A 27,321-nucleotide genomic window follows, 5' to 3' on the forward strand; every position below is an offset into this window, starting at 1 on the left:
GTAAATATTATAGGGAAAAATAAATCTATACTTGCCATAAAGCGAAACATTCTTTGTGCCTCAGCATCCCAAGGCAACAGTAAGAGTTGAGGAATTAACAGTTGCAATGTAATTCCTTGGGATGCAGAGGGTCTAGTTATTCACCTCGCCCTGCACAACAGGTGCTCTGGAATTAACGCCAAGATGTAATGTAGAAAACGGCACATGTTAGATTGGAACCCTGCTCAGAATTTCCTGCAAGCCACAAGCTACACTCAAATTTCCTGCCAATTTCATTAGCAGAAGCCAATAAGTGAAATTGAGCGCAAATTAGCGGAAACAATTGGGGCCCAGAGATGGTCCCTAACTCGCACCATCCATTTCTTCTTTAAGTACAAAAATTAAAGCATCAACTCATTCACCCGTTGCTCACACACATTAGGCATAGTGTGTTTAAGAATCTGCAGTCAGAGAGGCTTTTCAATTTTTAACATGCCTTATACTCATGCCATAAAAATGCATTTGAGGCAACATAAAATACAGAGCAGGTCACAGTAAGGATCATTTTTTTAAAAATTCAAACCGTTGCAATATAACACCAGAAAAATTACTTGGTTTCCTGTTGAGCCTGAAAATCTGGTCATAATTTGAGGAGTTGTAGGAAACTTGCCTGTAAGAGGGCGGTATGGGGGGGGAAGCTGCTATAATAGGCAGAGGATGGAGGGAGTAATAACCAGACGTAGAGGATGGAAGATATTTGGACACGTTGCTTTCTGGATGTATAACTCACTTCGGCCCAAAACTTGCATAGCGTCCCAATTCTCTGTCTCTCTGGATGCAAGTACGCAGGAAATTCCATACCCCTCATGTGTTTTTAACTAGCTTGCAGCCTCATTCCAAAAGGCTTTTATTTTCCAAGGAGCAGGCAGTGAGACCCCTGAGATGAAACCAAATATCTTGCATGTTTGTGTGGACATGTTCTCCAGCGTTTCTCTGATCACAGAACCTCCAGTTCCTAGGATGTGGTGGACGCATGCTAGTAATTTTCACTACTGTCTGAGACAGGGAAGTGGTTATATTGGATTACACATGGCAGGCTCATATAATTTGCTGTGCTCATATGTTAAAGGTATGGCCTATTCTCTGCAAAGTAATAAATTGGAAGGCCTGCATTAAAGTATTGTTAACTGCATAATGAAAATCTTCAGGCAAAACGATAAGACCTGCATTTATATAGCACCTTTCACATCCTCAGGACATCCCAAAGCACTTTATAGCCCATGTTGTACTCTTGAATTGTTGTCACTGTTGTAATGTGGGAAATAATTTGCACATAACATGGTCCCACAAATTGCATCGTGACCATGACCAAAAGCCTGGTCTAAGCGATAGGTCTTAAGGATTGTCTTAAGAGAGGAAAGCGAGGTAGAGAGGTGGAAAAGTGTAGGGAGGGGATTCCAGAGCTTGGAGCCAACGCAACTGAAGGCACAGCCACCAATGGGAAAGCAGTTAGGATTGGGAATGCAGTAGAGAACAGTATTAGAGGAGCACGTGTATCTAGGAGTGTTATGGGGTTGAAGGTGATTAGAGAAAGGGAGTGGCAGGGCCATGGAGGGATTTGAAAACAAGGATGAGAATTTTAAAATCAAGCTGTTACTTAACCAGGAACCAATGCAGGTTAGCAAGCACAGGGGTGATAGGGGATCAGGACTTAATGTGAGCTAAGTCACGGGCAGCAGAGGTTTAAATGCCCTCAAGTTTATGGAGGGTAGAATGTGGGAAACCAGTCAGGATTACATTGGAATAGTCAAGCATAGAAGTAACAAAGAAATTTGTGCCATTTGTTCTGATTTTCTTAGGGCACTCCCAGCTGTTCTCGGGCAAGATGGATTATGCAACTTGGTGGTATCTTCAGTCTTCAAGTGATGAATTCTCCACATAGTCTTCCCTGTCTCCTGTTAACCCTGGGGATCTTGATGACCATGACACATGAAGACATGCAATTGTCTGACCTCTGCAAAAGATAACCATGATAATTGAGTGCCAATTCATCTGCGCTACAGTATTTGGCTGGACAATGTATCATTTTAAGTACAATAAACCTGTTCAATGCCTGTAGGGATGGCAGAGATGAAATGCAGAACCTAGAATCCATCTTGATGCTCTGTTCTTTGCACAGAGTAACAAACTTTAGGAGAACGATTGACATCTAATTCCACCTGTGTAACACTGCTGACCCACACCCTTTTCTTGGCCCTTTTGGAACTAAAACAACTTGCCCAGGCCTGGATCACGCCCTGACTCTTACTTTTCTAGAGGTTTCCCATGCTCCACCCAGATGGGCAGCAGATAAATGGGAACACCACCACCTGGAAGTTCCCCTCCAAGCCACTCACCATCCTGACTTGGAAATATATCACTGTTCCTTCTCTGTCGCGGGGTCAAAATCCTGGAACACTCTTCCTAACAGCACTGTGGATGTGCCTACACCACACAGACTGCAGCGGTTCAAGAAGGCAGCTCACCATCACCTTCTTAAGGGCAATTGGGGGTGGGCAATAAGTGCATGGCCTAGCCGGCGATGTCCACGTCCTGTGAATGAATAAAAGATCCCTCTTTAAAGTGCCAGATCTCTGCTGCTCTGTGCAAAACCCCACTCCTTGCCCTCGCTGACCTAATTTGGTTCCTGGTGCTGCAACATCTCAAATTTAAAATTTTAATTATTTCAATATAATTTGTCCCTTCCCAACTCTGTACCCTCCCTTCCTTGCCCAAGTTTCTGTTTGTCTAACTCCAGCCTATTTGTGCATCTCCCGTTCCCCACTTCTCCTCACTCCGCTATTAATGGCTGAGTCTTCAGCCACATAGGCCTCACACTATGGAATTCCCTCCCTATCATTCTACTTCTCCTTCAAAATCCTTCTTAAACACAACTCTTTGCTTAATCTTTTGGTTATCCTTCCTTCCCTCTGCTTATTTGTCTCATTGTCTGTTCCTCCATGCGCCTCTTGAAAGTAGCTTTGGAAAGTTTCTACATTAATGGCGCTCTATAAATCCAAGTTGATGAGGGGACCATAATAGTGTAATGTAGTAGTTTTTATTACTCATACTCCAGTGGCCTGAACTAATTACCCAGAGAACACGAGTTTAAATTCACCATGGTACAATTTCAAAATTTGAATTCAGTGCTTTAAGAAAAAACTAGAAATAAATGGCTGATTTCAGTGAAGCTGCCATTAATGTGCTTAGGAAAGCAAACCTGTTGTCCTTAACCGATCTGGCCAATATGTGACTCCAAATCTATGACCTCTACCACCACCTGGAAGAACCACAACAGCAGGTGCATGGGAACACCACCACTCGTTCTTCTCCAAGCCACTCGCCATCCTGACTTGGAACTATATTGCAATTTCTTCACTGTCGTCGGGTCAGAACCCTGGAACTCCATTCCTAATAGCGCTCTAGGGTGTACTTACACCACACAGGCTGCAGCGGTTCAAGAAGGTGGCACACCACCTTCTCAAGGACAATTAGAGATGGGTGAGAAATGCTGGCCTTGCCAGTGACACCGATGCCCTAAAAATGAATGAAAGAAATCCCGTCCTAATGTAGTTGACTCCAGCAAGCCACGCAATTATAAGACCACTTGAAATTGGCAGTCAATGCCAGTGACACCCACATCCCTAGGATGAACACTTTAAAAAGGGACAAAGGTTATATCTTAGGAAGCTGTTAAATCCAATTTATAAGGTGAGGTGATACTCCCACATTGCAGGCTTGCAAATAAGTTTGATTGGCAAATAAGGGATGCCTCAGACAAGACTTTGGAATGGGTAAAATGAGCGTGTCATGTTGTGTTCAATATCTGCTCAACATTAACAGTTGGAAATACATTCCACCATCCATTTAGCCACGCATTGTTTACTTAATGTCTCCCTCATAGTGTGTTCAAGAAACAAATAACTGTCATGATTTACAGGAGTGATAGGGCAAACTCTTACTGGTCAGCAGGAAACAGAACCTGTGAAGAGATTTTAATTTGTGAGGCGGCGATTAGTTCTTCGTTCATCTATTTTAACTGAAATAATTGCAAGAAGCTGTTCTGAGAAGGGGTTTAGGGTGAGTTGTGAGAACCATTGCTTGGGGAACAAGAGTAAATCAGATTAATCTATAATAATGATTTGCAACTTTCAGACTCTGTGTGCTGAAGCTAACACTTGTAGTGAGACGCTTCTAAGAATGTACTTTAAATCTAATCAAATCTGGATATTCTACAAATACAAGGTTAGCTTTTCAAGGCCAGTGTTTAACATTAATTATAACGTTAGTACGTCATTAAAAACCCAGTTACCAAGGTGTACCCTTTTCAAGGGCTTCTACAGGAAGACTAACAGTGCAAGAGTGTAAGTTCATAGGGTCATATAATTTGTGACAGAAGATGGGCATTCTGTCCATCATGTCTGTGCTGGTCCTTGTCAGTGTTAAGGCTTGCCATTGATTGTAGTATGGGGGATCCACAACTGTGCACCCTCTGGAAAAGTGTGGAATCCCTGACAGCACCGTCCAGATTTCCACATTTAACTGCGGACATGTGCATTCTCAGTTGTTGGCAGTTTTAGTGGAGTAATGACTGCAAACATCGACAGTTTCACCGTCATTACTACCACAAAAATTGAGTCCAATGAAAATCTAAGCAAATATGATATCTGGATTGCCTTTGCGAAACTTGATACCACTTAATGGGCTCGTAAAGGTTAGTGAAAAGCTGGAATAGCAGCTGCAGGAGCTCTCTAATGGAACTGGATTTTAATCAATGCTAATATTAACCATATTTTGAATATTTTAGCACAATGTCTGGAACTTGCCTTAATTATAGATAGAACTCTTTAGGGTATCTGCCATCACAGAAGGAGTGCATTCCTGTATTAATCGTTCCCTTTCAAGAGCCAGGCAATCAAGTGGACTGATCCTGGATTAAGATGGAAAGCTCAGCTTGATAATTGTGAAATTCAATCTTTGCTGCTGGGCAGTGGGAACGTTTCCTCGTGAAGTGCACCTGAGAACTTCACTTGACCAGTGTTGAGGATGTCTGGGACTGGTAGTGGCTGAAGTTGGTGCACTCAGTTTCCAAGGTGGAAGGGGGAGAGCTAGTTTAACTGCAGGATAAAGAGTGTCAGCTGTGGCTCATTGGGTAGCGTTCTGACTTCTGAGTCACAAAGTTCTGGGATCAAATCCCACTCCTGGGCTTGAACACAAAATCAAGGCTGACGCTGAGGGAGTGCTGCACTGTTGGCAGTGCTGGTTTTAGGACGAGACGTTACATTAAGGCCATGTCTGCCTGCAGCGGTGGATGTAAACCATCCCGTGGCACAATTTCAGAGAAAAGCAGGGCCGTTACTCTGGTGCCTTGGCCAATATTTATTCGTCAACATCACAAAAAACAGATTATCTGGTCATTATCACATTGCTGTTCGTGGGAGCTTGCTGTGCACAACTCGGCTGCTGTGCTTCCCACATTACAACAGTGACTACACTTCAAAAGTACTTAATTGGCTATAAAGTACTTTGAGACAACTAGCCGTTGTGAAATGCACTAGATAAAAGCCAGTCTTTCTTTTTAGGATCTTACGGTTTTGGGTAAGGGAAGACATTCTCCAACATGTGATGAACAGGGTTTAAAAATAAAAGTTGACAACTTCAACCTGCATAGTTTTGAGTTGGCTGCTTAAAGCCTGCAAGGCAATACGCCTACAGTAAGATGCTTGCAGCATGAAATATCTAATATTCAAGGTTATCCTGAATGTGTTGTCTTTTTGTTTTGGATTCTGGGGTGTTAGTAGGCTTCAAGTATCTTGCACATATATTCCAAGTGTTTTTATTTTAGAGACTTCAGAATGAGGAAACGTAATGGATTTTGGAATCACTGTGATTTTGCTAGTGTAATGCTAATGTTGCAACTGGTTTAATAAAAGGTTGCAAAAGTCCAAGATAATGAGCAGAGCTACTAATGAGAAAGCAGCTAAGATTCATAAACACTCCAGTTAAAATATCAACAGTTGGTTAGTTTTCTTTCTCCATAACAAGTTGGCAGGTTTTTTATTGGTTTTTGAAAACTTCTTTCATCCTTATTTGTCACCTTTCCTGTGAAAACAGCTTCCTGTGTTACAAAAAATGAGATGTGTGCTTCAGCTGAAAATTGTGTTATGTTTTGATAAGTTTACCAAATAACTGTGACATATTTGGTTAAGTGGCAGTAACATTTGGATTGTTTGGCTATCGCTGTGTGAGTGTGGCGCTATACAGTTGATCAGATGATGGGATAATATTGTATATTTACCAAAGTGAAATAAATGATTGCTAGTAGCTGACTCACATATATATTGTGTAGGGTTATGGAACCAACATGACTAGATGGAGTTATGATACAAATCAACCAGGATCTGATTGAATGGCAGAACCTCGAAAGACAAGGGCATCAGAGGCGTGGGAACACCACCGCCTACAAGTTCCCCTCCATGCCACACATCGTCCTGACTTGGAAATATATCGGCCGTTCCTTCACTGGACCCCTATTTGTATCGTGCCTCATTTCTATTGTGGGTCGCTGGGGCAAAACCCTGGAACTCCCTCCCAAACAGCACTGTGAGTGTAGCTACTCCACGTGGACTGCAATGGTTCAAGAAGGCAGCTCACCACCACCTTCTCAAGTGCAATTAGGGATGGGCAACAAATGCTGGCCAACCACATCCTGTGAAAGAAGTTTAAAAAAGGCTTTTGTGGCTGAAGAGCTCTTCTGTCTGCCATTTCTCGCCCTCTTCCCCCTCCCCTGTATGTAATGTGTGTCTATATATGTGTCAAAATTTGATATTTCTTTTTCAACTTGTACAGGAGGAGTGCAGATGGACTGCAGATAATATGAATGCCAGTTTTGTATTACATGGCATTGCTTCAAACAGCAATGGTCCTGTTTGCCTTGGCTGACTGTACAGTGAAAACTGCCTTGTTTGTATTACAGGATAGTTTCCAAGAGCACTAGGGCATTACAAACAGCTTTACACACGCAAATGTATTTCTCATGCCTGCTTGCCCAAAAAGCACAAGTTGTGACTTTATTTCTACAGGCGGTAGCCATTGTGAGAGCAAGTTGCTGGGTTCCATGAGCACTCGGTCTGATTGCAGTCAACAACAACAACTTGTATTTATACAGCACCATTAAAGTAATGAGACACCCCATCGGTCACATGAGCCTAACGAAGCAAAATTTGACACCGAGCTGCATAAGGAGATGTTAGCTCAGATGACCAAAAGCTGGAGAGGCAGGTTTTAATGAGTGTCTTAAAGGAGGAAAGAGAGGTGGAGAGGTTTACTAAGGGCCAGGCAGCTGAAAGCAAAACGATCAATGGTGGAGCGATTAAAATCAAGGATGCTGAAGAGGCCAGAATTAGAGGAGTGCAGATATCTGAGGTCTGTGGGGCTGGATGAGATTACGGAGATAGGAAGAGGTGAGGTCATGGAGGGACCTGAAAACAAGGATGAGAATTTTGAAATTGACAGTGTGGTACTGGTCCTGCTGCTTCTGTCAATGTATATGTGGAGGGAGGTGGGTGGGGTCTCAGGACAGTGACGTGCCAAAACGGCTCATGAAGCGGTGGAGGCAGTGCTGAAGTGGTAATGCCACTGGACCAGTAACCTCCAAGCTAATGCTCTCGCTACATGGGTTCAAATCCCACCACAGCAGATGGTGATATTGAAATTCAATTAATAAACATGGAATATAAAGCTAGCCTCAGTAATGGTAACCATGACAACAATCAATGATTGTTGTAAAAACCCAACTGGTTCACTTCGCTGGTGTCCTTTGGGGAAGGAAATCTGCCGTCCTTACCCGGTCTGGCCTACACGTGACTCCAGACTCTCAGCAATGCGGGTGACTCTTAACTGCTCTCTGAAATGGCCTAGCAAGCCACTCAGCTCAAGGCCCCTTCGGGATGGGCAACAAATGCTGGCCTTGCTAGCGAGGTCCACATCCCATGAGAGAATAGAGAGGGAAAAAGCACTTCCCAACATCACTCAATTGATGTGTCATTTGCCTTAGGTTGCTGCTGCAGTAAGGATTGGGCTGTAACATATAAATGCAGCCCGAGTTGGCTGAAATTTAGTCACATTTGGAGCACTGGTGGCCTGTTGGAATTACTTGGCACCTGAAAAGCATTCAAACCGATCTTCCTTGACCAACTGTTCATTGCCTGCAAGGCAAATGATCAGCATGGATTCACACCTATATGTGATTAATGTGGATTGATGGCTTTATAAAGGAAAGTTGCTGTTTTATGAGAAGTGAAGTGCTGTTAATTTTACCAAAGGATTTGATGACACTAAATGTGATGACAGTCTTTATCCTCCTCTTTGAATAATTACTGTCATATTTAGGGTTGGATTGCATTGATGGACATTTTACAGTCTTTGTTTGATTATACCATGGAACTCAATTATACATGTTGAAAAGACCCTGGTGTCTGTTGTGGCTCAGTTGGCAGCACTATCGCTTCTGAGGTTCTGGGTACAAGTCCCGCTCCAGGATTTCAGCACAAAAATCAAAGCTGACATTCCAGTGCAGCACTGAGGGAGCACTGCGGTGTAGAACATACCAGCTTTCAGATGAGACATTAAACCAAGGCCCCATTTGCCTGCTCAGAACTAACAGATCTCATGGCACTATTTTGAAGAAGAGCAGGGGAGTTCTCCCTGGCATCCTGGCCAATGTTTATCCTCAATCAGCAACACACAAAGCGGATTATCTGGTCATCATCACGCTGGGGGAGCTTGCTGTACACAAATTGACTGCCGTATCTCCTACACGGCAACCACGTTTCAAAAGTAGCTTATTGGTTGTAAAGTGATGTGGGATGTCTAGTGGTTGCGAAAAGTGTTATATAAATGCAAATTTTTTTTTTCTCTTGTGACGGAAACAGACTCCAGCATACCTTGTCCATACCAAGTTTTATATTTGCATTAAATGGAACTATATTCGTCTTTTGAAGGGATTTTTTTAAAGTACCTGCGTTTAACTTTGGGGACAGAGACATTTCTATGGGTTGGTTGGTCTCCCATTGAAAAATTAATACTAGTCAGTTGCATCAGAAATTCTCTCGGTCTTTGAAATGTTATGTGCATATGAAACTTGTAGACCCTAATGATCGCTTGATGATTGTCCCTGTGCGTAAACTGTTTGAAATGCAATCCAGGCATTGTACAGAACCTGCCTTAATGCAGTTCACATTCTAGATGCCTGAAAGGTAAAATTGATCAGAAACATGCCCAGTCTATAGAATTGTTTGACTTCTCGAGGCCAATTTCTGCAAATCCAGCCAGATTCTCCGGTATGAGAATGTTAGATTCTTTAGCCCTTGTAGGGCTGGAGGAGATATCTATCCTAAAGCCTGATAATCCAGGTGATCCTCATTGTGTTCAGGTCTGATTAAATTAATTTGAACTGCGAAATGAGGGAATGAAAGTCCTTTATTTATAGTAACTCCGGGTGTTTCTCAGAAACATTGCAAAAAAGCTTCACGTAGAATGAATTACTTGGAATACAGTCACTGTTGTTGTGTGGGCAAGCTGTTTTGCACACAGTAAAGTCCCACAAAGAGCAGTGAGCTAATGCCAAGTTAATCAGAGACTTTTATGTATAAATGCGAGAATCGCACACAATTTATTTTTTTCATTCCCAGCTTTGTGAAGTGGGATCGTTTTGCTAATACTAGCATTTAAGTATTTAGGTTGCATATTAAATCCCAACACAACTGTACAAACTGTCATGAGTTTACATATTGGCTCCGATATTTACTCAGGGGCATGGAGTGGGGTAGCTTTGCAGATAGGAATCACGGAAGTATGCATTTCCCAGATATCCTGCTGAAGTTAACAGCAGGAACACCTCTCAGGTTTTATCAGCAAGCCCTCCTGCCTGCCAGCCAATCTGACCGATGGGTGAGCTGCCTGCCGTGTGGGAACGCCTGTGGCACAAGGCAGCAGCCGAGGAATGGAAAGTGAGGAGGAGTTCGTGGGCCAGATGGGAGAAATTACAAACCTTGGAGGAAAATTGGGGGAAGGATTGTGGAAGTGCTGGAGGTGAGGGGAGATGGGATGAGGGTGTTGGCTGCTCGTGAGGTCCATGAAGAGTTTTGCTTGTTGGGCTTGGAGCACTCTTGCTTCTCTTGGCACTTTAACTACAGTCTCGAATTCTGTCGAGTTAACAATCTGTAATTTGAAGTTCAAAAGCAACATTTTTTACCCCTTTTATATAGCCTCTCATGCACCGCTTGGCCACACTCTGCAGTAATAAGACCAAAGTTGTCACACAGCTTGTGATTACTGTGACACCTAAAGTTATTTTTTAATTAAAGCTAGTGAAAAAAGCGTTAACATTGTTTTGAAGACAATGATATAATAATTCATCTCTGCAAATTAATACCTTGGAAGAATAATAAATAGCAGAAGTGATTACAAAGAAATAATTGCATGTTTGGGGGTGGAGGTGGGGATTCAGGTAATATGAACTGTTTTGTTCATATTAAGCGTTTTGAATCATCCATTATCTTAATCCCCATTTTGTACTAATTGCTTACTTCTGTTCCATTTCTCAGGAATAAACATTTGAGTTTGTGCAGGCAGCTTGTTTTGTTTTCATCCTTTTCTGAAGTTTTTTTTCCGTGACAGGTTCCCTGATGGACATGGGCTGCTGCTTTGGCCAATTCAGCTGATGTGTGGTGTTCACGGTGAAAGAGTAATTCTGTGGCACCATCACTCAGACTACTGGATTTTAATCTTACTCTTGAATAACAGGAAATATAATTCCTTATCATTTTTTAATAATATAAATCCTTTTTGCAGTTCTAAGTGATGAGGATGTTAAACGCGCACAACTGATATGATTTGCAATTTGGATTAAAATTGGAATTAGCTGAAGGCTTGTGCTTAGTGATGCTGCAAAGCAAGGATTTGATCATTGTTTTAGTTTTTCTGCTGCCCCTTCAACCCTGCCCCGCCTTCTCCTTTTCCCTCCCATACTTTTTTAGTTACTGATATATGGATTAAAAATTTGATTGAAAGTTATAGGGGTGGGTGTAGACATAAGATCAGTTACTACTTGGAGTAGAAGGATTTGTGTGTTGCTTACAAGGTTGCCAACCCTCCAGGTTTGGCCTGGAGTCTCCAGGAATTGAAGATCAAACTCTAGGACACTGCTGTCTGCAACCCTGGAGAAAAATCATCGGGACATTAAAAAAGAATTTTTTTATCATTTTCTTTGAACGTTTCTCCTTACCACATATAAAAATACTGAAAATGGGGAAAGGAAAGACTGTTTGGCTGACAGTCAAGCATCATCTAATTGGGTAATGAGTCTTTTTGCTTTCCAATTGGCGTAGGAAGACAGTGTGTCACAAGGATGGATGTGGTGGCTGACTAATGGCTGGAGTGTAGGGGCAAATCATGTGCTGAAACCACCCAGAATGCTTTTAATTACAGTTGGCAACCCTATTTTCTTAGCCTAGGGCAACATCATCCGTGCAAAGTAATTATTAGATCAAATAATGAACATGTGGGGATTCAGTTTGATTAACTTTTTGGGTTAAGTGTAAATTTGGCAGATCTTTCCTTTGGGAGATGAAATTGGAATTCATGATACGTCGTTTGCACAAGGAGTTGGCTTGATTGGTCAAATGGCTTTCCCTGGTTTCTTTCCTAAGCCACGTCCCTACCTTAATGAATGTGCAAATTTCTTTTCCTCCCTTTTCCTTCCTGTAAAGGCACAATCTTTGGCCAATGTACTACCTGGCGTGACCTTCGTCACTTGGCACCAATGACATCTTTGTGATTTTCTTTCTCTCTTCCTCCCCCACAACAAGGTGAGGAGTTTGACATCCATTTCCTTGATTCTTGTTGGTGTTTAAAGTTCAAAATGGATTCTGAACTTCGCTGAAAATATTTCATTACGCATTGTCCAAGCAAGAATTCTTGAAAGTTACATGGCATAAGCAGACTACAATAGTTCTTTGTGAGGCTACCAACTCAGAATTGAAGACATACTATTTCCTACATGCTAGATTTCTCCATTCAAAGGGATTTGCTATTGCCTTTTTTTTATTCGTTCATGGGATGTGGGCATTTCTGGCTAGGCCAGCATTTATTGCCCATCCTTAATTGCCCTTGTTCAGAGAGCATTTGCTGTGTGTCTGGAGTCATATGTAGGACAGCAGATGGGTTTTTATGACAATCAGCCATGGTTTTATGGTCATCAGACTTTTAATTCCAGATTTTTATTCAATTCAAATGTCACCACCTGCCATGGTGTGGGATTCAAACCCGGGTCTCTTTCTGTGCTTGATTTGACATTGAATTCACCCATACAAATTCACCCAACCTCTCGGTCCTTCCTCTGTTTATTTCTCAATTCTTTATCATTAGTTAAGAAGACATCCTGTAGGTCCTGCTGTTCATGAAGGACCCAGATGACTTATTGCCCTCGCTTCACTGTTGTCAACTCACATTCGCAGCAACCTACAAGGCAAAAACACTTTTGAGTCAAAACTGACATGAAATTTCTCAACTGGGTATGCTATGAGCTGCCTTGCTCCCGCAAATTCTGGCCAATAGTCTTGTTCATGCTATAATATTACCTTATAGTATAAATTAGTCTACGGAGCACTTTACAGCAAGACTATTATTTTATATATGTCTGTTTATAAGGACAATCTATTTATAGACTAAACACTTTCATGAAACCATTGGCATTTTATTGAGCTCAGCATGCAATAAACTAAGATATGGTCAGAGATAAGTGGTGAGGTGTACTTGCATCATTCCACCTCGGTGGTAAAAGAATAAAGAGACTTACCTCTTTGATGCAGCTGTGTTTGAATACATGGTTTTATTTATATAATCTAACGTAGGAACCAAGATTGTGTGCGCTAAGTTGCTAAGTAAAGGAAACCGTGCCCAGTGCTTGTACAACTGATTCTTGACCTTGTTCAGACTTAAGTGTTGCGATGCCATTGGTGATGACCTCCTCCTTTGCTATTATATTCATCATTGTGTCTATTATGAAGTTCTACTTTAGATGGTTTAACAGTATTGAAAGCGAACTTGTAGTTATATAGCACCTTTAACATAGTGAAATGTCCCAAGGCACTTGCCAGGTGTGTTGGGATAGAATGATAACATGTTTTTAAACTGTTAATTGCACACCAACTTCCTTCTAACATTATAATTACAGAACAATAAAGGTATACAAATCAGAAGTAAAGGATGTTTTGGGGGAGGAAGGTACTGCGGAGGTTGTCCTTTTTAATGAAGCTGTAGTTTTGATGGGAGCGCTGATGAGCAGATCTTTGTTATGTAATTGCTGTTTCATGTGGGTGGGTAGAGGAGAATACTGTTTGTAATTTTCTTCCAATTTTCATGATCTGTCTAATCTAGACTAACGATTGAAAGAAAATATGCCATCCATTAAGTTTCAGCAGCTTCTGAGTGAATGCTTTATATCCTCAAAACTGGTTACGCATTAATAATTTGGTTTTGTATGTATATTTTATATATAATTAAAAAACCTTGCATTTATATAATGGTCCCTCCTCCTCCCATTTTTGTTAAAAGGAATGAATAAAGTTTTAAAAGTGAAGTGTTGTATCAGTGACATCCTATGGAAATCAGTCATGCTGCACAATGTGAAGCAAGTTTGCATTAATGTAAACTATATAGCATATTGGGTTGGATTTTTGCAGTTAGCAGAAAAATGATGGTGCTCCATATTGACATTGAAGAAAGCCCACAAAGATCTAGCAATCACTATGGCATAGATTTTCCCTTTCAGGCCCCAAGTTAACAGGCATCCAGCAACAGTGATGTCATCAGTCAGGGTAAGCCAATCGCATTGAAGCATTCTCATAGACAGCAAATCAACAAGGTAAAACCACTAAACCCCTTCACTTTTTAATCTTATATTTTACAGAGTGAAATAAATATGACACACACGTGGGATTAAATAGAAGCTAAAATATCATCAAACTTACATTTTTATATGTTTAAAATGTGGAAATTTTTATTATAATCACAAATTTGACAAATTGGAGAAATTTGACATTGAACAAATATAAATTACGCTTTTAGGACCAACGAGACTGTTTAGTGGTATTTTTGAAGTTAGTGCACTGTTTTTCAAAGTTTTCTACAGTGAATCTAACAGCACAAGAATGGAAGTTCTCATCAGTTCAGTGATTTCTAATTGACTGGGGGAACTCAACAGTGCACCATCTAGAGAAACATAGAATCCCTGACCGTAGCTTCCAGATTTCCACATTTAATTGCACACGTGGGGACTCCAGAAGTTGCTGACAGTTTCAGAGGAGCAATGATGGTGAACACTAAAGGTTTTGCAATATCACTGAACTGACGAAAGATTTCCCTTTTACACTATTATTTTTGTTGCAAAAGCCTTTGAAAAGATTGCACCTTTGGTGATTAAGGTTTTTAATGGCACGTTAAGTTCATAATTACTGCTGAACAGTCTCACCAGCCTCATAAACTAGTTTTATATTTGTGGCGTGTCAAATTTCTCCATTATGGTGAAATTTGATTTTTTTTAAAGCTTGTTTATGATATTTCAATTTCTACCTTAATCCCACGTGCCTATCACTATCATTTGTTTTGACTCTAAAATTTTAAGTAAACGTGGAAATATTCAGTAGTTTTTGCTTCCTGATTTGCTGCCTGTGAGGATACTTTAATGGGATTGGCTGCTTACCCTGTTTGCTGACATCACTGTTAGATGACTGGAAATCCCTTGACTTGACACACAACTCAAAATGATGTCGCTGACCAAGATATCCAGGCCACACACAATGCATCATAGAATTGTAGATTAACACTGAACAGAAAGTGACTGAAAGTGCTTGTGCAGGTTCTTTGAAAGAACTGTTCAATTAGTCCCACTCCACTGCTCTTTCTCTTCAAGTATTTACCCAATTCTTTTTGAAAATTACTATTGAATTTGCTTCATCCACCCTTTTAAGCAGTGCATTCCAGATCCCAACAACTCACTGGTTTAAAAAAATTCTCATGTTGCCTATTATGTGCTAATATCTCAATGCTATAACTAAAAGTGATATCTTTTAGTCATAAGGTTAGCTCTTGAAAGTGTAAATAACTTTTGTCTAAGTATCTTGAGTATGCTCAAATGTTTTTTTTCAAAAATCCCACTCTGTAAAAGAAGTCACTTCTCTATCCTTTGAGTGAAGCCGCCAAGTAGAGTTTGCTGCGGTGAAGTTGGTGAAGGTGTCTTTCCTTTGGGCCTGTTTTCAAACTAAGCAGACAAGGTTATGTTAATTTCATCGGTGCAGATTTTTTTGGTTTCCTGGGATTCTGGCCCATAGAAACATAGCAAATGGGAGCAGGAGTAGGTAATTTCACTCTTCGAGCCTGCTCCGCCATTCAATATGATCATGGCTAAACCTGTATCTCAATGCTGTACACTTACGCTCTCCCCATACCCCTTGGTGCCTTCCCTACACATTTATTTACTCCACCATTGGTGGCTGCGCTTTCAATTGCCTGCGCCCAAAACTCTGGAATTCCCCCCTGAACCTTCTTGCCTGCCTCTCCACCTATCTATCCCTATCTCTATCTATCTCTCTCTCCATCTATCTCTCTCTCTCTCTCCCCCTCCTTCCTCCTCCTCATCCTCATCCTCCTCCTCCTTTTCCTCTTCACCCTCCTCCTCCTATTGCACGCTCCTTAAAATCTACCTGCCAAGCTTTTGGTCACCTCTCCTAATATTTCATTACGTGACTGGGTGTAAAATGTTGTTTGATAATGCTCTGGTGAAGTAGCTTGGGACTTCTTACTATGTTAAAGGCACTATGTGAAGGCAAGTTGGCGTTGTTGCTTACTTTTATTACTTGTGGTAATATAAATCATTGAGGTAAACACTATGGGGTTTTAATTTCTGATTGTCTCCATTCTGTTTTGCTTTCAGTCGATGGCTGCATCCACAGAGCCGCGGGGCCTAAATTGTTGTCAGCGTGCCGCCAGCTAAATGGATGTAACACTGGAGAGGCCAAAATTACACTAGGTTATGACCTTCCTGCAAAGCGTGAGTACTTCCATTTTATTTTGAGCAGCTGGGTGAAGTATTGGTGAGTGCGTCCACATTTTCATTTACCAGTATCGCTGCCGAAGGTTGTGGTGAGAAGCTGCCGTTCTCTTTGGCCTACAGATGGGGGATATTCACAATAATGTTATTGTACATGCGTAGAGGGCTGGCTAATTATCTTGAGTGCATCGGTTACACTTCAGCGCCCTGAAAGTTTCAACTTTCGGTACAAGTGGACAGCAGTGCGATTGTAGTTCTGTAGCTGAAGGAAAGGAAATATGATGATAACATTTATTTTAGTGTTGGTCCCCTTCTCCTAGCAATTAATTCTGTTTTAGTTGGAACCTGTTTAAAATGTGAGGGATTTTGTGCAACGGATCAGACTTTGGGTTTGCTCTTTTGGTGTTGAAATTAGATGCATGATCTTCCATCTTGCTTTGTGATGGCCAGAGTCTGTTTCATGTATCAATGGCTTAATGCTATAATTAACAGTGATACCTGTTAGTTGTAAAGTAAGCTCTTAAAACTGGAAGTAGCTTTAGGTTAAGTATTTGACCCAGGCATATGGCAAGTATGTAATTATGTTTAAAAAAATTCTTCCAATTTTACAGTGATCCCACTCTTAAAGCTGATTACTTCTCCATCCTTCGACCGAAACTGCAGAGTATGCTGTATGATAGATTGATGAACGTGCCTTTTATATTGGATCCATTTGTAAACTCATAAGAGGGTATAATTTGAACTTCAAATTATATCTGCATCTGTTGCTGCAGATTTGCTTGGTTTCAGCCTCTCTTGGCTGAATATAAATGATTGAATATAAATGATGGATCGAGATGAGCAATGCGTTGCTATGATTTTTGATTTGAGTAGCGTGTGACAAAGAGTGGTCACCTGCATGGCCCATTTGTGTGCATTCTTACAGCGCTGAAACATGTTCTTGATACGAACAAACTTGATTGAACTGAAGCGGGCTTGATATGAGCATGATTCCTTGAAAAAGATATATTTGGCTTACAAGTTGAAATTATCATTCCTACCCTTGGCACATCCCTTGACTGCAATAATGTAGATGTAAGAATCAGAAAATTGGTTTTGATTCAAGTGTAAAGAGTGTATATGTAGACATATTATTATCAGGAATGGGTAGAACATCCCCAGCCCCAGAGATCTCAGCATGCTTCTAGTTCTGGTTTCTTGCACATCCTCGATTTTAATTGCTTCACCACTGGTGGCCATGCCTTCATTGGTTGGACCCTCATCTCTGGAATTCCTTCCTTAAAACACTCCACTTCACTACGTCACTTTCCTCCTTTAAGACATTCTGTAAAACCAGCCCCTTTGAACATACTCTTGGTCATCTACCTGAATGTCTCCTTAAGTGGCTCGGTGTTAAATTTTGAGGTGATAGCGCTTCTGCGAACTTCCTTGTTATGTTTTACTATGTTATAGGCGCCATCTAAATACAAGTTGTCTTGGTTTATAAATCTAATGACAATTTACAGCCTAGTTAAATAAATGATTATCGTCCTAGTCAGAATTAGGCTGATGAAATTTAAACTCCAATCTGAAAGAAGAGAATATATTTTTTCAAAGATCAATAAAAATAAGGCAACAGGCCTTCAATGTACTCCCACCATAACTTAGACCCGAGTCCACTGGTTGTAAGATGGGTCAGGATCCAATTACTTGCGGTCCTGCCCTAAAGATTAGGTTTGTGTGTGGAAGGGCAGACGCCAGCCCCAAACCAGGCTGTTGGTCTTGGAGGGGTATTGCTGGGGACACCAAAATTGGGAACTTGCTGCTTCCCTGGACCTCAGAAGAACGCAGTGGAATGTTGATGGTGTATATCAGTCACCCAAAGGCCAGAGTGGCCCCACCTGGGATCTGTGAAGTAAAAACATGCAAGTTGAAGGCAAAGTTTTTTTTATTCATTCACTGGATGTAGGCTTCGCTGGCTGGACCAGCATTTTATTACGCATCCCTAGTTGCCCTTGAGAAGGTGGTGGTGAGCTGTCTTCTTGAACTGCTGCTGTCCATGTGGTGTAGGTACACTCACAGTGCTATTAGGGAGAGAGTTCCAGGATTTTGACCCAGCGACAGTGAAGAAACAGCGATATATTTCCAAGTCAGGATGGTGAGTAACTCGGAGGGGAACTTGCAGGTGGTGGCTGCCCTTATCCTTTTAGATAGTAGTGGTTGTGGGCTTGGGCAGTGCTTCTAAGGAGCCTTGGTGAATTCCTGCAGTGCATCTTGTAAATGGTACACACTGCTGCTACTGTGCATTGATGGTGGAAGGAGTGGATGTTTGTGGATGTGATACCAATCAAGTGAGTTGCTTTGTCCTGTATGGTGTCCAGCTTCTTGAGTGTTGCTGGAGCTGCACTCATCCAGGCAAGTGGAGAGTATTCCATCACACACCTGACCTGTGCCTTGTTAATGGTGGACAGGCTTTTGGGAGTCAAGAGGTGAGTTACTTGTCGCAGGATTCCTAGCCTCTGACCTGCCCTTGTAGCCACAGTATTTATATGGCTAGCCTAGTTCAGTTTCTGGTCAACCCCCAGGATTTTGATAGTGGGGGATTCAGTGATAGTAATGCCATTGAACGTTAAGGCGCAATCATTAGATTCTCTCTCTTTTTGGAGATGGTCATTGCCTGGCACTTGTGTGGTATGAATGTTACTTGTCAGCCCAAACCTGGATATTGTCCAGATCTTGCTGCATTTGGACATGGACTGCTTTAGTATCTGGGAAGTTGCGAATGGTGCTGAACATTGTGCAATCATCAGGGAACATCCCCACTTCTGACCTTATGACAAAAGGAAGGTCATTGATGAAGCAGCTGAAGATAGTTGGGCTGAGGACACTACCCTGAGGAACTCCTGCAGCGATGCCCTGGAGCTGGGATGATTGATCTCCAAAAACCACAACCATCTTCCTTTGTGCTAGGTATGACTCCAACCAGTGGAGAGCTTTCCCCCTGATTCCCATTGACTCCAGATTTGCTAGGACTCCTTGATGAGACACTCTGTCAAATGCGGCCTTGATGTCAAGGGCATTCACTCTCACCTCACCTCAGTAGTTCAGCTCTTTTGTCCATGTTTGAACCGAGGCTGGTGAGTTGAAGGTGTAAAGGAGAGACCCAGCATTGTCCTACTGAACCAGGGACCTGTGCTGGACCTCTTTGGCATCTCTAACTTAACAGCTGCCCTGGATGTAGCTGTGGCAGTGCCGACGCCCATCATTGCCACATGAAACAATGGACTCCTGACACCTGTGAACTTTGGAGCTGGATGTCCTGGGCAGTTGGTATTTTGGTATTTTACCAAAACCAAATCTTGGTATTTGCAGATTCCTTTGGGGACTAATCTCCATAAATTCTAGAATAGCACCACAGATTATTTTAATGTACCTTTCTATTTGTGCAGCGATGCTTATTCTGGCACATAATATTTCATATGAGTTGGATTTCTTCCCAGTGATATTTTAGCTCCTCGGTATTAGCAACAGGTTTTTTCATTTACATTTAACTAAGAGGAGAAGGCCCCAACTGCAATGTATCTCTTTCTGAGGGGATTTACCCACCTTATGCAAATAGGTGAATGTTACAGAACGTGAAAGATCTTGTCACTTTGAATGGGCAGGGATAACTTTACAGACACCCTCCTGCTTGTGTGGTCTTTACCTTCCGTACCTCACGTGTACATTTGGTGCAATGCAAAACCAACCAAACAATTCAACCATGTTCACCTTAAAATACTGCAAATTTTCCCCTGCTGGTTAAACGCTTTTGACATGAATGTATCTTAACCTGGCCCCAACCAAAAACTAATATGCAACGTTCTCTTAATAAATCCTGATGTTTTTATTTGCATAAATAAAAAGCTGGAAATACCTAGCGAGTCAAACAGCATCGGTAGAGGGAAGGAAATCAAATCAGCTGATGTTCCGGGTCTTAAGGCTCCTCCTTACACCTGGCAGTCCTGCAGATGAATGTTAAGACCTGGAACGTCTACTGACTGACTTCAGAGAATTAAGGAAGCTGACAGCACAAAAGGCAGCCATTTGGCCCATCGTGCTAGTACTGGCTCTTTGAATGAGCAGTCGTGCTTAGTCCCACATCCCTGCTGTTTGTCTGTAACCCTGTAAGTTCCTCATCCTCAAGAAGCTCTCCAACTCCTTTTTAAAATTATTTATGGAGTCAGCTTCCATCACCTTTTCATGTCAAGCGTTCCAGACCCTGACAACTCTGCATGAGAAAAATGCTCCTCAACTCCCCTCTAGCTTTTTTTATTCAATGATTTTTAATCCATGACCTCTGGCTATTGACCCATTTACAAGAGGAAATAGGTTTTCTTGATCTAATCAACAAAACCTCTCACCGGATTGGAAACCGAAATGAGGTCACTTCTTAGCCTTTTCTATTCCAAGGAGAGCAGTATGAACTTTTCCAACCTCCCCATATAACTGATGTTCTTCATCTCTAGTAAGCCTTCTCTGTACTCTTTACACCTTTCCTGAGGTCCGGTGCCCAGAATTGTCCACAATGCTCCAGCTGAGGAACCTATCCTGCCTTATGTTGATTATTTACAACTTTTGCTCCTGGCAGATGTCCAGAATCCTCAGTATTTTCCTTTATGCATAATTTACGCATTATCAGGTATTGCAGATGATCGGCACAGTAAGGAATGTAAAGAAAAAAACAACTCCAGGAGTATTCTTCAAAGACACAGTTTCTTCACATCTCTCACAAGTTTAATCAAAAGTTTGACTTTGGTGCTTTTGTTCTTTATCCGCTTTTACCTATTGACATTAAATTGTGGTGTCAGCTGCGGCTCAGTTGGTCACACTCTTGCCTTTGAGTCACAAGGTTATGAGCTCAAGACCCACTCCAGGACTTGTGCACATAAAAATAAAGCTGACCCTCTCAGCGCAGTACTGAGGGAGTGCTGCACAGTTGCAGGCGCATCCTTTCAGATGAGATGATAAAACGAGGTCTGTCTGCCTTCTCGGGTGTAGGTAAAAGATTCCATGGCACTATGTCGACGAAAAGCAAGAAAGTTATCTCCTGCGTCCTGGTCAATATCCATCCCTCAATCAGCTTCGCAAAATGGATTATCTGGTCATTATCACATTGCTGTTTGTGGGAGCTTGCTGTGTGCGAATAGGCTGCTTCATTTCGTACATAAGACTAGTGAATACGCTTCAAAATGACTTCATTGGCTGTGCAGCACTTTAGGACATCATGAGAGATGGTATAGAAATGTGGGTCTTTTTTTCTATTAGGTCTTGTCACCACCTCTGACCACAGCTGGTTCTCCGACGTACTGCCTGTTGCTAAAGCAACCATCAGGTGCCTTGGTTACTTCTTTTTAATGCCAACTGTTTCCCTTTCCTTTAACAACTTAAATTCACCCAAGATTGGATGGGATCCTATTACGCTTTTCTTAATGGATTTTTCTTTCTTTGTTTAACTTGATGCAATAAATCTTTTGTCTCCTGCTCGAATGACAGTTTATATAATCACTTCCTTCTGTTCTAATGATGTGTCGAGTTTCTGCAGCTCGATGTGTGGGGGGCTGGGAAGAGTTGGACTCAGTGAACCATCCACCCGAAACCTTATGGATATTGTTTTAGCTAGATTAATAGCGTCAGCATGTACAAATCAGGCAAGGCAATTTGGGGAATTGTGAAAAAATATACAAGCACAATGAACTGATGAGGAAGTGCAATTATATTTCACTTGCCGAGTTATCTGGTTTCATTATTTAATGTCTTAATCACCATGGATGGAGGAGATTAATGAGGGCCTTTTTTGGTTTGAATAAATTGAAATGATGTTGACATGTTGTATGCATATCAGTTAGAATAGAGAAATTAGATTACAGTATCTTTACAGTGCAGAAGGAGGCCATTCGGCTCATTGAGTTTGCACTGGCTCTCTGAAAGATCAATCCACCTTGTCCCACTCCCCTGCCCTATCCCCGTAACCTTGCCCATTCTCTCTCTTCAGGTAGCAATCCAATTCCCTTTTGAATACCCCACTCGAACTTTTTTTGCTTTATTTTTATTTTTCTACGTTCCAACAGGGACGACACTTCTAAAAGCACTCCATCAACTGTAAAGCGCTTTGGGATGCCTGGTGGTCGTGATAGGCACTATACAAATGCAAGCCATTTTTCAGATATGTTATTGCTGAAAGCCAGCAGACATGGTTTCCCTCACTAGTGGTGAAGGCGATCTCTATCTTTTGTTGGAAAATGAATTAATTTGATAAGGATCGTGGTGTAAACTGCCCCCTCAACTGCTAAATACTTGAAGAGAGAGACATTGCAAGGCTCTGGGGAGAGAGCAGTGGGGAGTGGGACTAATTGGATAGCTTTTTCAGAGTCAGCACTGGCACGATGGCCTCCCTCGGTGTTGCATCATTCCATGGTTCTAACCACACAGCCACCACAACTCTGAACTGTGCTTCAGCTGATGATTCTGACAGGAGGCACAGTCAATCTTGAGAGGCCAGGCTTGGTTAGCATAGGGCCTCTGGATGGGAAGCAAGCACCTGGGAGGGGCAGCTCTGAAAAGTGCCACAAGATTAGGAGTCTGAGGTCGATCCCTGACAGGTTGTGGGGAGGCAGTGGGACCTGTGTACCAGCAACCCAGGATGTTTTCATCAGTCTTGCAGGAGGACGCTTGCACTTGAATGCATGAATATGTATGACTATAATATATAAATAAATATAACATATTGACACAAATATACTTAAGGCTGGGATAGACAGATTTTTGGTGTCTCAGGGATATGGGGAGCGGGCAGGAAAGCAGAGATGAAGTCAAGGATCAGCCATGATCATATTGAATGGCAGAGCAGGCTCAATAGGCCATACGGTCTACTATTTCTCCAATTTCTTGTGCTCATTAATTCTTCTCAGCACCACCCCCACCCCCACCCGTCCCCACCTTTCAAATAATTTCAAACTTGTCTGCTGGATTATAGCTGCACCACCAGCTGCTACTGGGCAGAGCACTCAAGGCAAATCAGAGTTCTGCGCTCATCACAGGAACTCGGTTTGTATTTTGAAAGAGATTACCTCATGATTCTGGCAGCTGTTTTGGCCATTAGCTGTAGGCCCTGGGAACGATGGAGAGAATAGCAGGAACAGAGCGGCCGACTATTCCCCCATGATTTCCATGGGAGCACCTTGTTTTCACCAGGGGAGAGGCTACAAAATCACACCCACTTTTTCCTGTCGGGCTTGCTTCAAGGCTTGAGGCATCAGCCGTGGCTCAGTGGGTAGCTGTCTCTCTCCTCTGAGTCAGAAGGTTGACGGTTAAGTCCCACGCCAGATACTTGAGCACAAAATCCAGACTGACACACTCAGTGCAGTGCTGAGGGAGTGCTGCACTGTTGGTGGTGCCACCTTTTGGATGAGACTTTAAACTGAGGCCCAATCTGCTGCCTCAGGCAGACGTAAGATATCCTGTGGCAGTATTTCAAAGGAGAGGAGAGGAGGTACCCTCGGTACCCTGGCCAATATTTATTCCTCAATCAACATCGCTAAAACAATCTGATCAGTATCACCTTGCTGTTTGTGGGAGCTTGCTGTGTGCAAATTGGCTGCCACGTTTCCTACATTACAATAGTAACTACACTTGAAAATACTTGATTGATTGTAAAGTGATTTAGTGCATCCTGAAGTTATGAAAGATCCTGTAGAAGTGTCCTTGTCTTTTGTTTCTGCTTGGTATATAAGTATTGAAAGCCTGAAATTTTCAGATTGGCGTTTCAAACAAAGACAAGCTTCCTTATGTGAGGGAAATCTGAATGGACAGATTTATTTGTTTCAGCATTTGTTTCAATGTGTTAATAAATCCTAAATACAGTGTCATACGTTCAAGGAGCATTCAGTAGATTATTTACTATGGTTGAAAGGGTCAAGTGGGTTGCTTGCATCTTGGACTTTAGTTTTATTATATCTCAAAATGGACTGAGTTGACTTGACGAGATGGATCACTCTTGCTATTCTGTGTGTTAAACATGACATTTCAGTGCATTCTTGGCATGGATGTTTTGTGGAGATTAGAATGTTAGTTCAACGGTATCCAAGCAATATTTCTGTCCAGAAAGGTGAAATCCTTTTTTTCAAAAAAATGGCCTGATTTAAACTATGTTGTTTTTGCAGGGTCAGAAATGATAGAGTGATGTGAATTAACTTGGGTGAAATTGACTTTTTCGTTGGTGTTATATGAAAGAATTTTATGGTAGAAATGTGAATTGTTTTCTGGGAACTATAAATTGAATCCCAAGGTTGTGATCTTGTGATGGTAACAAAATAATTATTGGATTTTATTGGATTTTTTTCTCATGACACTTCAACACAAGTTTCTGCTGTGCTTTAATTTGAGTTTTTAAACTTCAGAACTTCCTCAATTGGCGTTCCAAGTGTAGTAATTTTTCAGAAATTGAGTTCTTGGATAATTGGAGGCTGGGGTTAAGAGTGAGCCTGAAATTCGGCTGTGCGATAATTAGCATATAGTATTTTTCTTCAAGTCTTAACATGTTGAATGTTTGGAGAATAACCTTTGCTTCGTTAACCCTTGAGTTCTTTTCAGTGGTGTCAGCAGGATTTTATTCCGGGTGGAGTTTGACTTTATCAGTTCTGTTAATGTAAATGTGAAGGAGAATGAAAAACAGTCTTATCGAATAAAACCTCAACTGAAGCTGATGGGTCGCTAATCCATCTGTAACTTTTATGACTCTTTGCTACAATGGCCTGATCTTATTGAAGCACACAAGATTGTGAAGGGCCTTGACAATACCTTGACCTTGCTGAGAGGATTTTTTTTATTCATTCACTGTATGTGGGCTTCGCTGGCTGGGCCAGCATTTATTGCCCATCCCTAGTTGCCCTTGAGAAGGTGGTGGTGAGTGGCTTGCTCAGCCATTTCAGAGTTAACCACATTGCTGTGGGTCTGGAGTCATATGTAGGCCAAACCAGGTAAGGATGGCAGTTTTCCTTCCCTAAAGAACATTAGTGAACCGGATAAGTTTTTACAACAACCATCACTTTCATTTTTAATTTCAGATTTTTATTGAATTCCAATTCCACCATCTGCCGTGATGGGATTTGACCCTGGGTCCCCAGATTCCCCTCGGTCTCTGGATTACTAGTCCAGCAACAATACCACTACACCATCGCCTCCCCTGTTTTCCCTTTTGGGGGAATCTAGGGGGCACAATTTCAGAATAAGGAGGCTCCCATTTAAAATGGAGATGAAGAGGAATTTAGTGTTTGGAATTCTCTCCCCCAGCGAGCAGTGGAGGCTGGGTCATTGAATATATTCAAGACTGAGTTAGACAGATTTTTGATTGACTAAGGGAGTCAAGGGTTATAGGGGCAGGCTGGAAAGTGCAGTTAAGCCACATCGGATCAGCCATGATCTTGTTGACTGGTGGAACAGGCTCGAGGAGCCGAATGGCCTTCTCCTGCTCCTGTTTCTTATGTTCTGACTGGTCAATTTGCAGAATGGACTAGCTCTGGAGCCAAGGCATGCCCTTTCAGAAGAAGGAGTGGTCCAGTTTCAAATGAAATAAACATACATATATAGACATCTTGAAGGCAGTGGGGTAGGGTTAATGGTATGGATTTAAGTGGTATGTATGCCTGAAGGGTTGGAGAAGACAAAAACAAGGCAGAGGAAAATACTTCGCTTGAAATATTTTGGCAACTGTTAGTTTGGATTCGTGACTCGAACTTTAAAACAAAGGAAAAGGGAAAATTTGATTGCTGCTTGCTGTAATTTTGTAATATGATCCCCATCTTTCATTGTGCAAACTCACTGATACTTGGTTGGCCCTTTAGTGAAGTTGTATCTTGATGATAATTAAATGAGGCTGCCCTTAGTCATGGCTCAGGCAGTGGTATTGGAAGCAGTACTGCAATACTGATTGGATGCGGCTGCTATTACATTTGGGACGGTGCTACCTAAAGAGTTGGGAGAACTCCGCTTAGTATTTTTCTTGTAATTTGATTTCTTAAAGCAATCAAAGCTGCCAGCAGGACTCTCTCGGGTTCTGTAGCTCCTGAGCAGATCACCAATTTCCCCAAACTCATGGCCTCCACCGTTTTACCCCGCGGAACCATTCCAGGTTCGTTTGGGGATGTTGCTGTCTCAGTGATATAGTAGTGGCCTCGCAGTGAGGAAGACCAAGATTCGAGGGTGGCTGGGGTGGTTGTGATGGTGGGGTGGGGGAGGATGGTGATGTTTGTAGATCGAATAAAAACTAAAGTGTCCACAAAAAGTACATTAAATAATGTCTGTTAATTTTCTATGTAGAATGGGGGATTGCTGAAAGAAAAGATAATACAATGACCCTAGAATTTTCTTCCCCTTTAACTTTCCTCATTTTCGCCACCCAAAATTGGGATTACTTAAAAAGAGATATTTTAAGTAAAATAGGGCTGTTTTGGCACAGTTCGTTTGTATGATTTTAAAAAAATGTTGTTATGGAGTTGACCTTTGGACATCTTTTCTTAGTGGAAACATTTGGCTTTATTTACAAGACAGCAGTAGCAACTACACGTGTGCATCAAACTCCATAACTAAAGAGGTACTCCTCTCTTGTAGAGGTTCCCCATGCTGCTAACACATTGATTTACACAGATCATGTGATCATACAGCATGTGATTATTCTTAAAGCTACAGTTCAACATTTTTCAAAACTACAATTACTACATTCCTCCCCCTTAACTTTTCTGTACATTTTGTATTTACAAGGTTATTTATCTCATGACATTACAATATTTACAAAGATCATGAAATTACAAGTTCAGTCTTTCTGGTGGTTTCCTCATCCGTGTGGAACGTCGCAGCTCCACAACTTCAGATTCTTTTGTAGGTACCACATTCTCTGGAACCTCATTAACATCAGGTCCCTCATTAGGCACGTGCAGTCCAGTGTCTTCCACTTCCACAGAGACATCAGGGCATGTCTGTCCTTGGTTGAACAACTTCAACAGGAACCACTGGTTCAGTAATGGTTACAGGTGGAACGTCATTTTGTTGGGATATATCCCTACTTAAATGATCCACATGCTTACAGATGATCTGGTCCTCCATTTCTACGTGGTACGACAATGGACCGGTCGCTGCACTTACTTTACCAGGTAACCACTCCGGTCCTCCACCGAAAT

The 27,321-nt window shown here is 41.8% G+C and overlaps 1 protein-coding gene across 1 annotated transcript in view; it reads left to right on the top strand.

The window, feature by feature from the left end:
- The window catches only part of macrod2 (mono-ADP ribosylhydrolase 2), an 896,565-nt gene that overhangs the window by 247,063 nt on the left and 622,181 nt on the right, over positions 1 to 27,321 (top strand). Inside the window, exon 6 of the mRNA XM_078556471.1 lies at positions 16,013 to 16,129. Within this exon, the coding sequence (XP_078412597.1) occupies positions 16,013 to 16,129 (117 nt within the window). The remainder of the gene's footprint in view (positions 1 to 16,012; positions 16,130 to 27,321) is intronic.

The sequence above is a fragment of the Cetorhinus maximus genome, chromosome 14 (assembly GCF_964194155.1).
Source record: "Cetorhinus maximus chromosome 14, sCetMax3.hap1.1, whole genome shotgun sequence".
NCBI classification, from domain to species: Eukaryota; Metazoa; Chordata; class Chondrichthyes; order Lamniformes; family Cetorhinidae; genus Cetorhinus; species Cetorhinus maximus.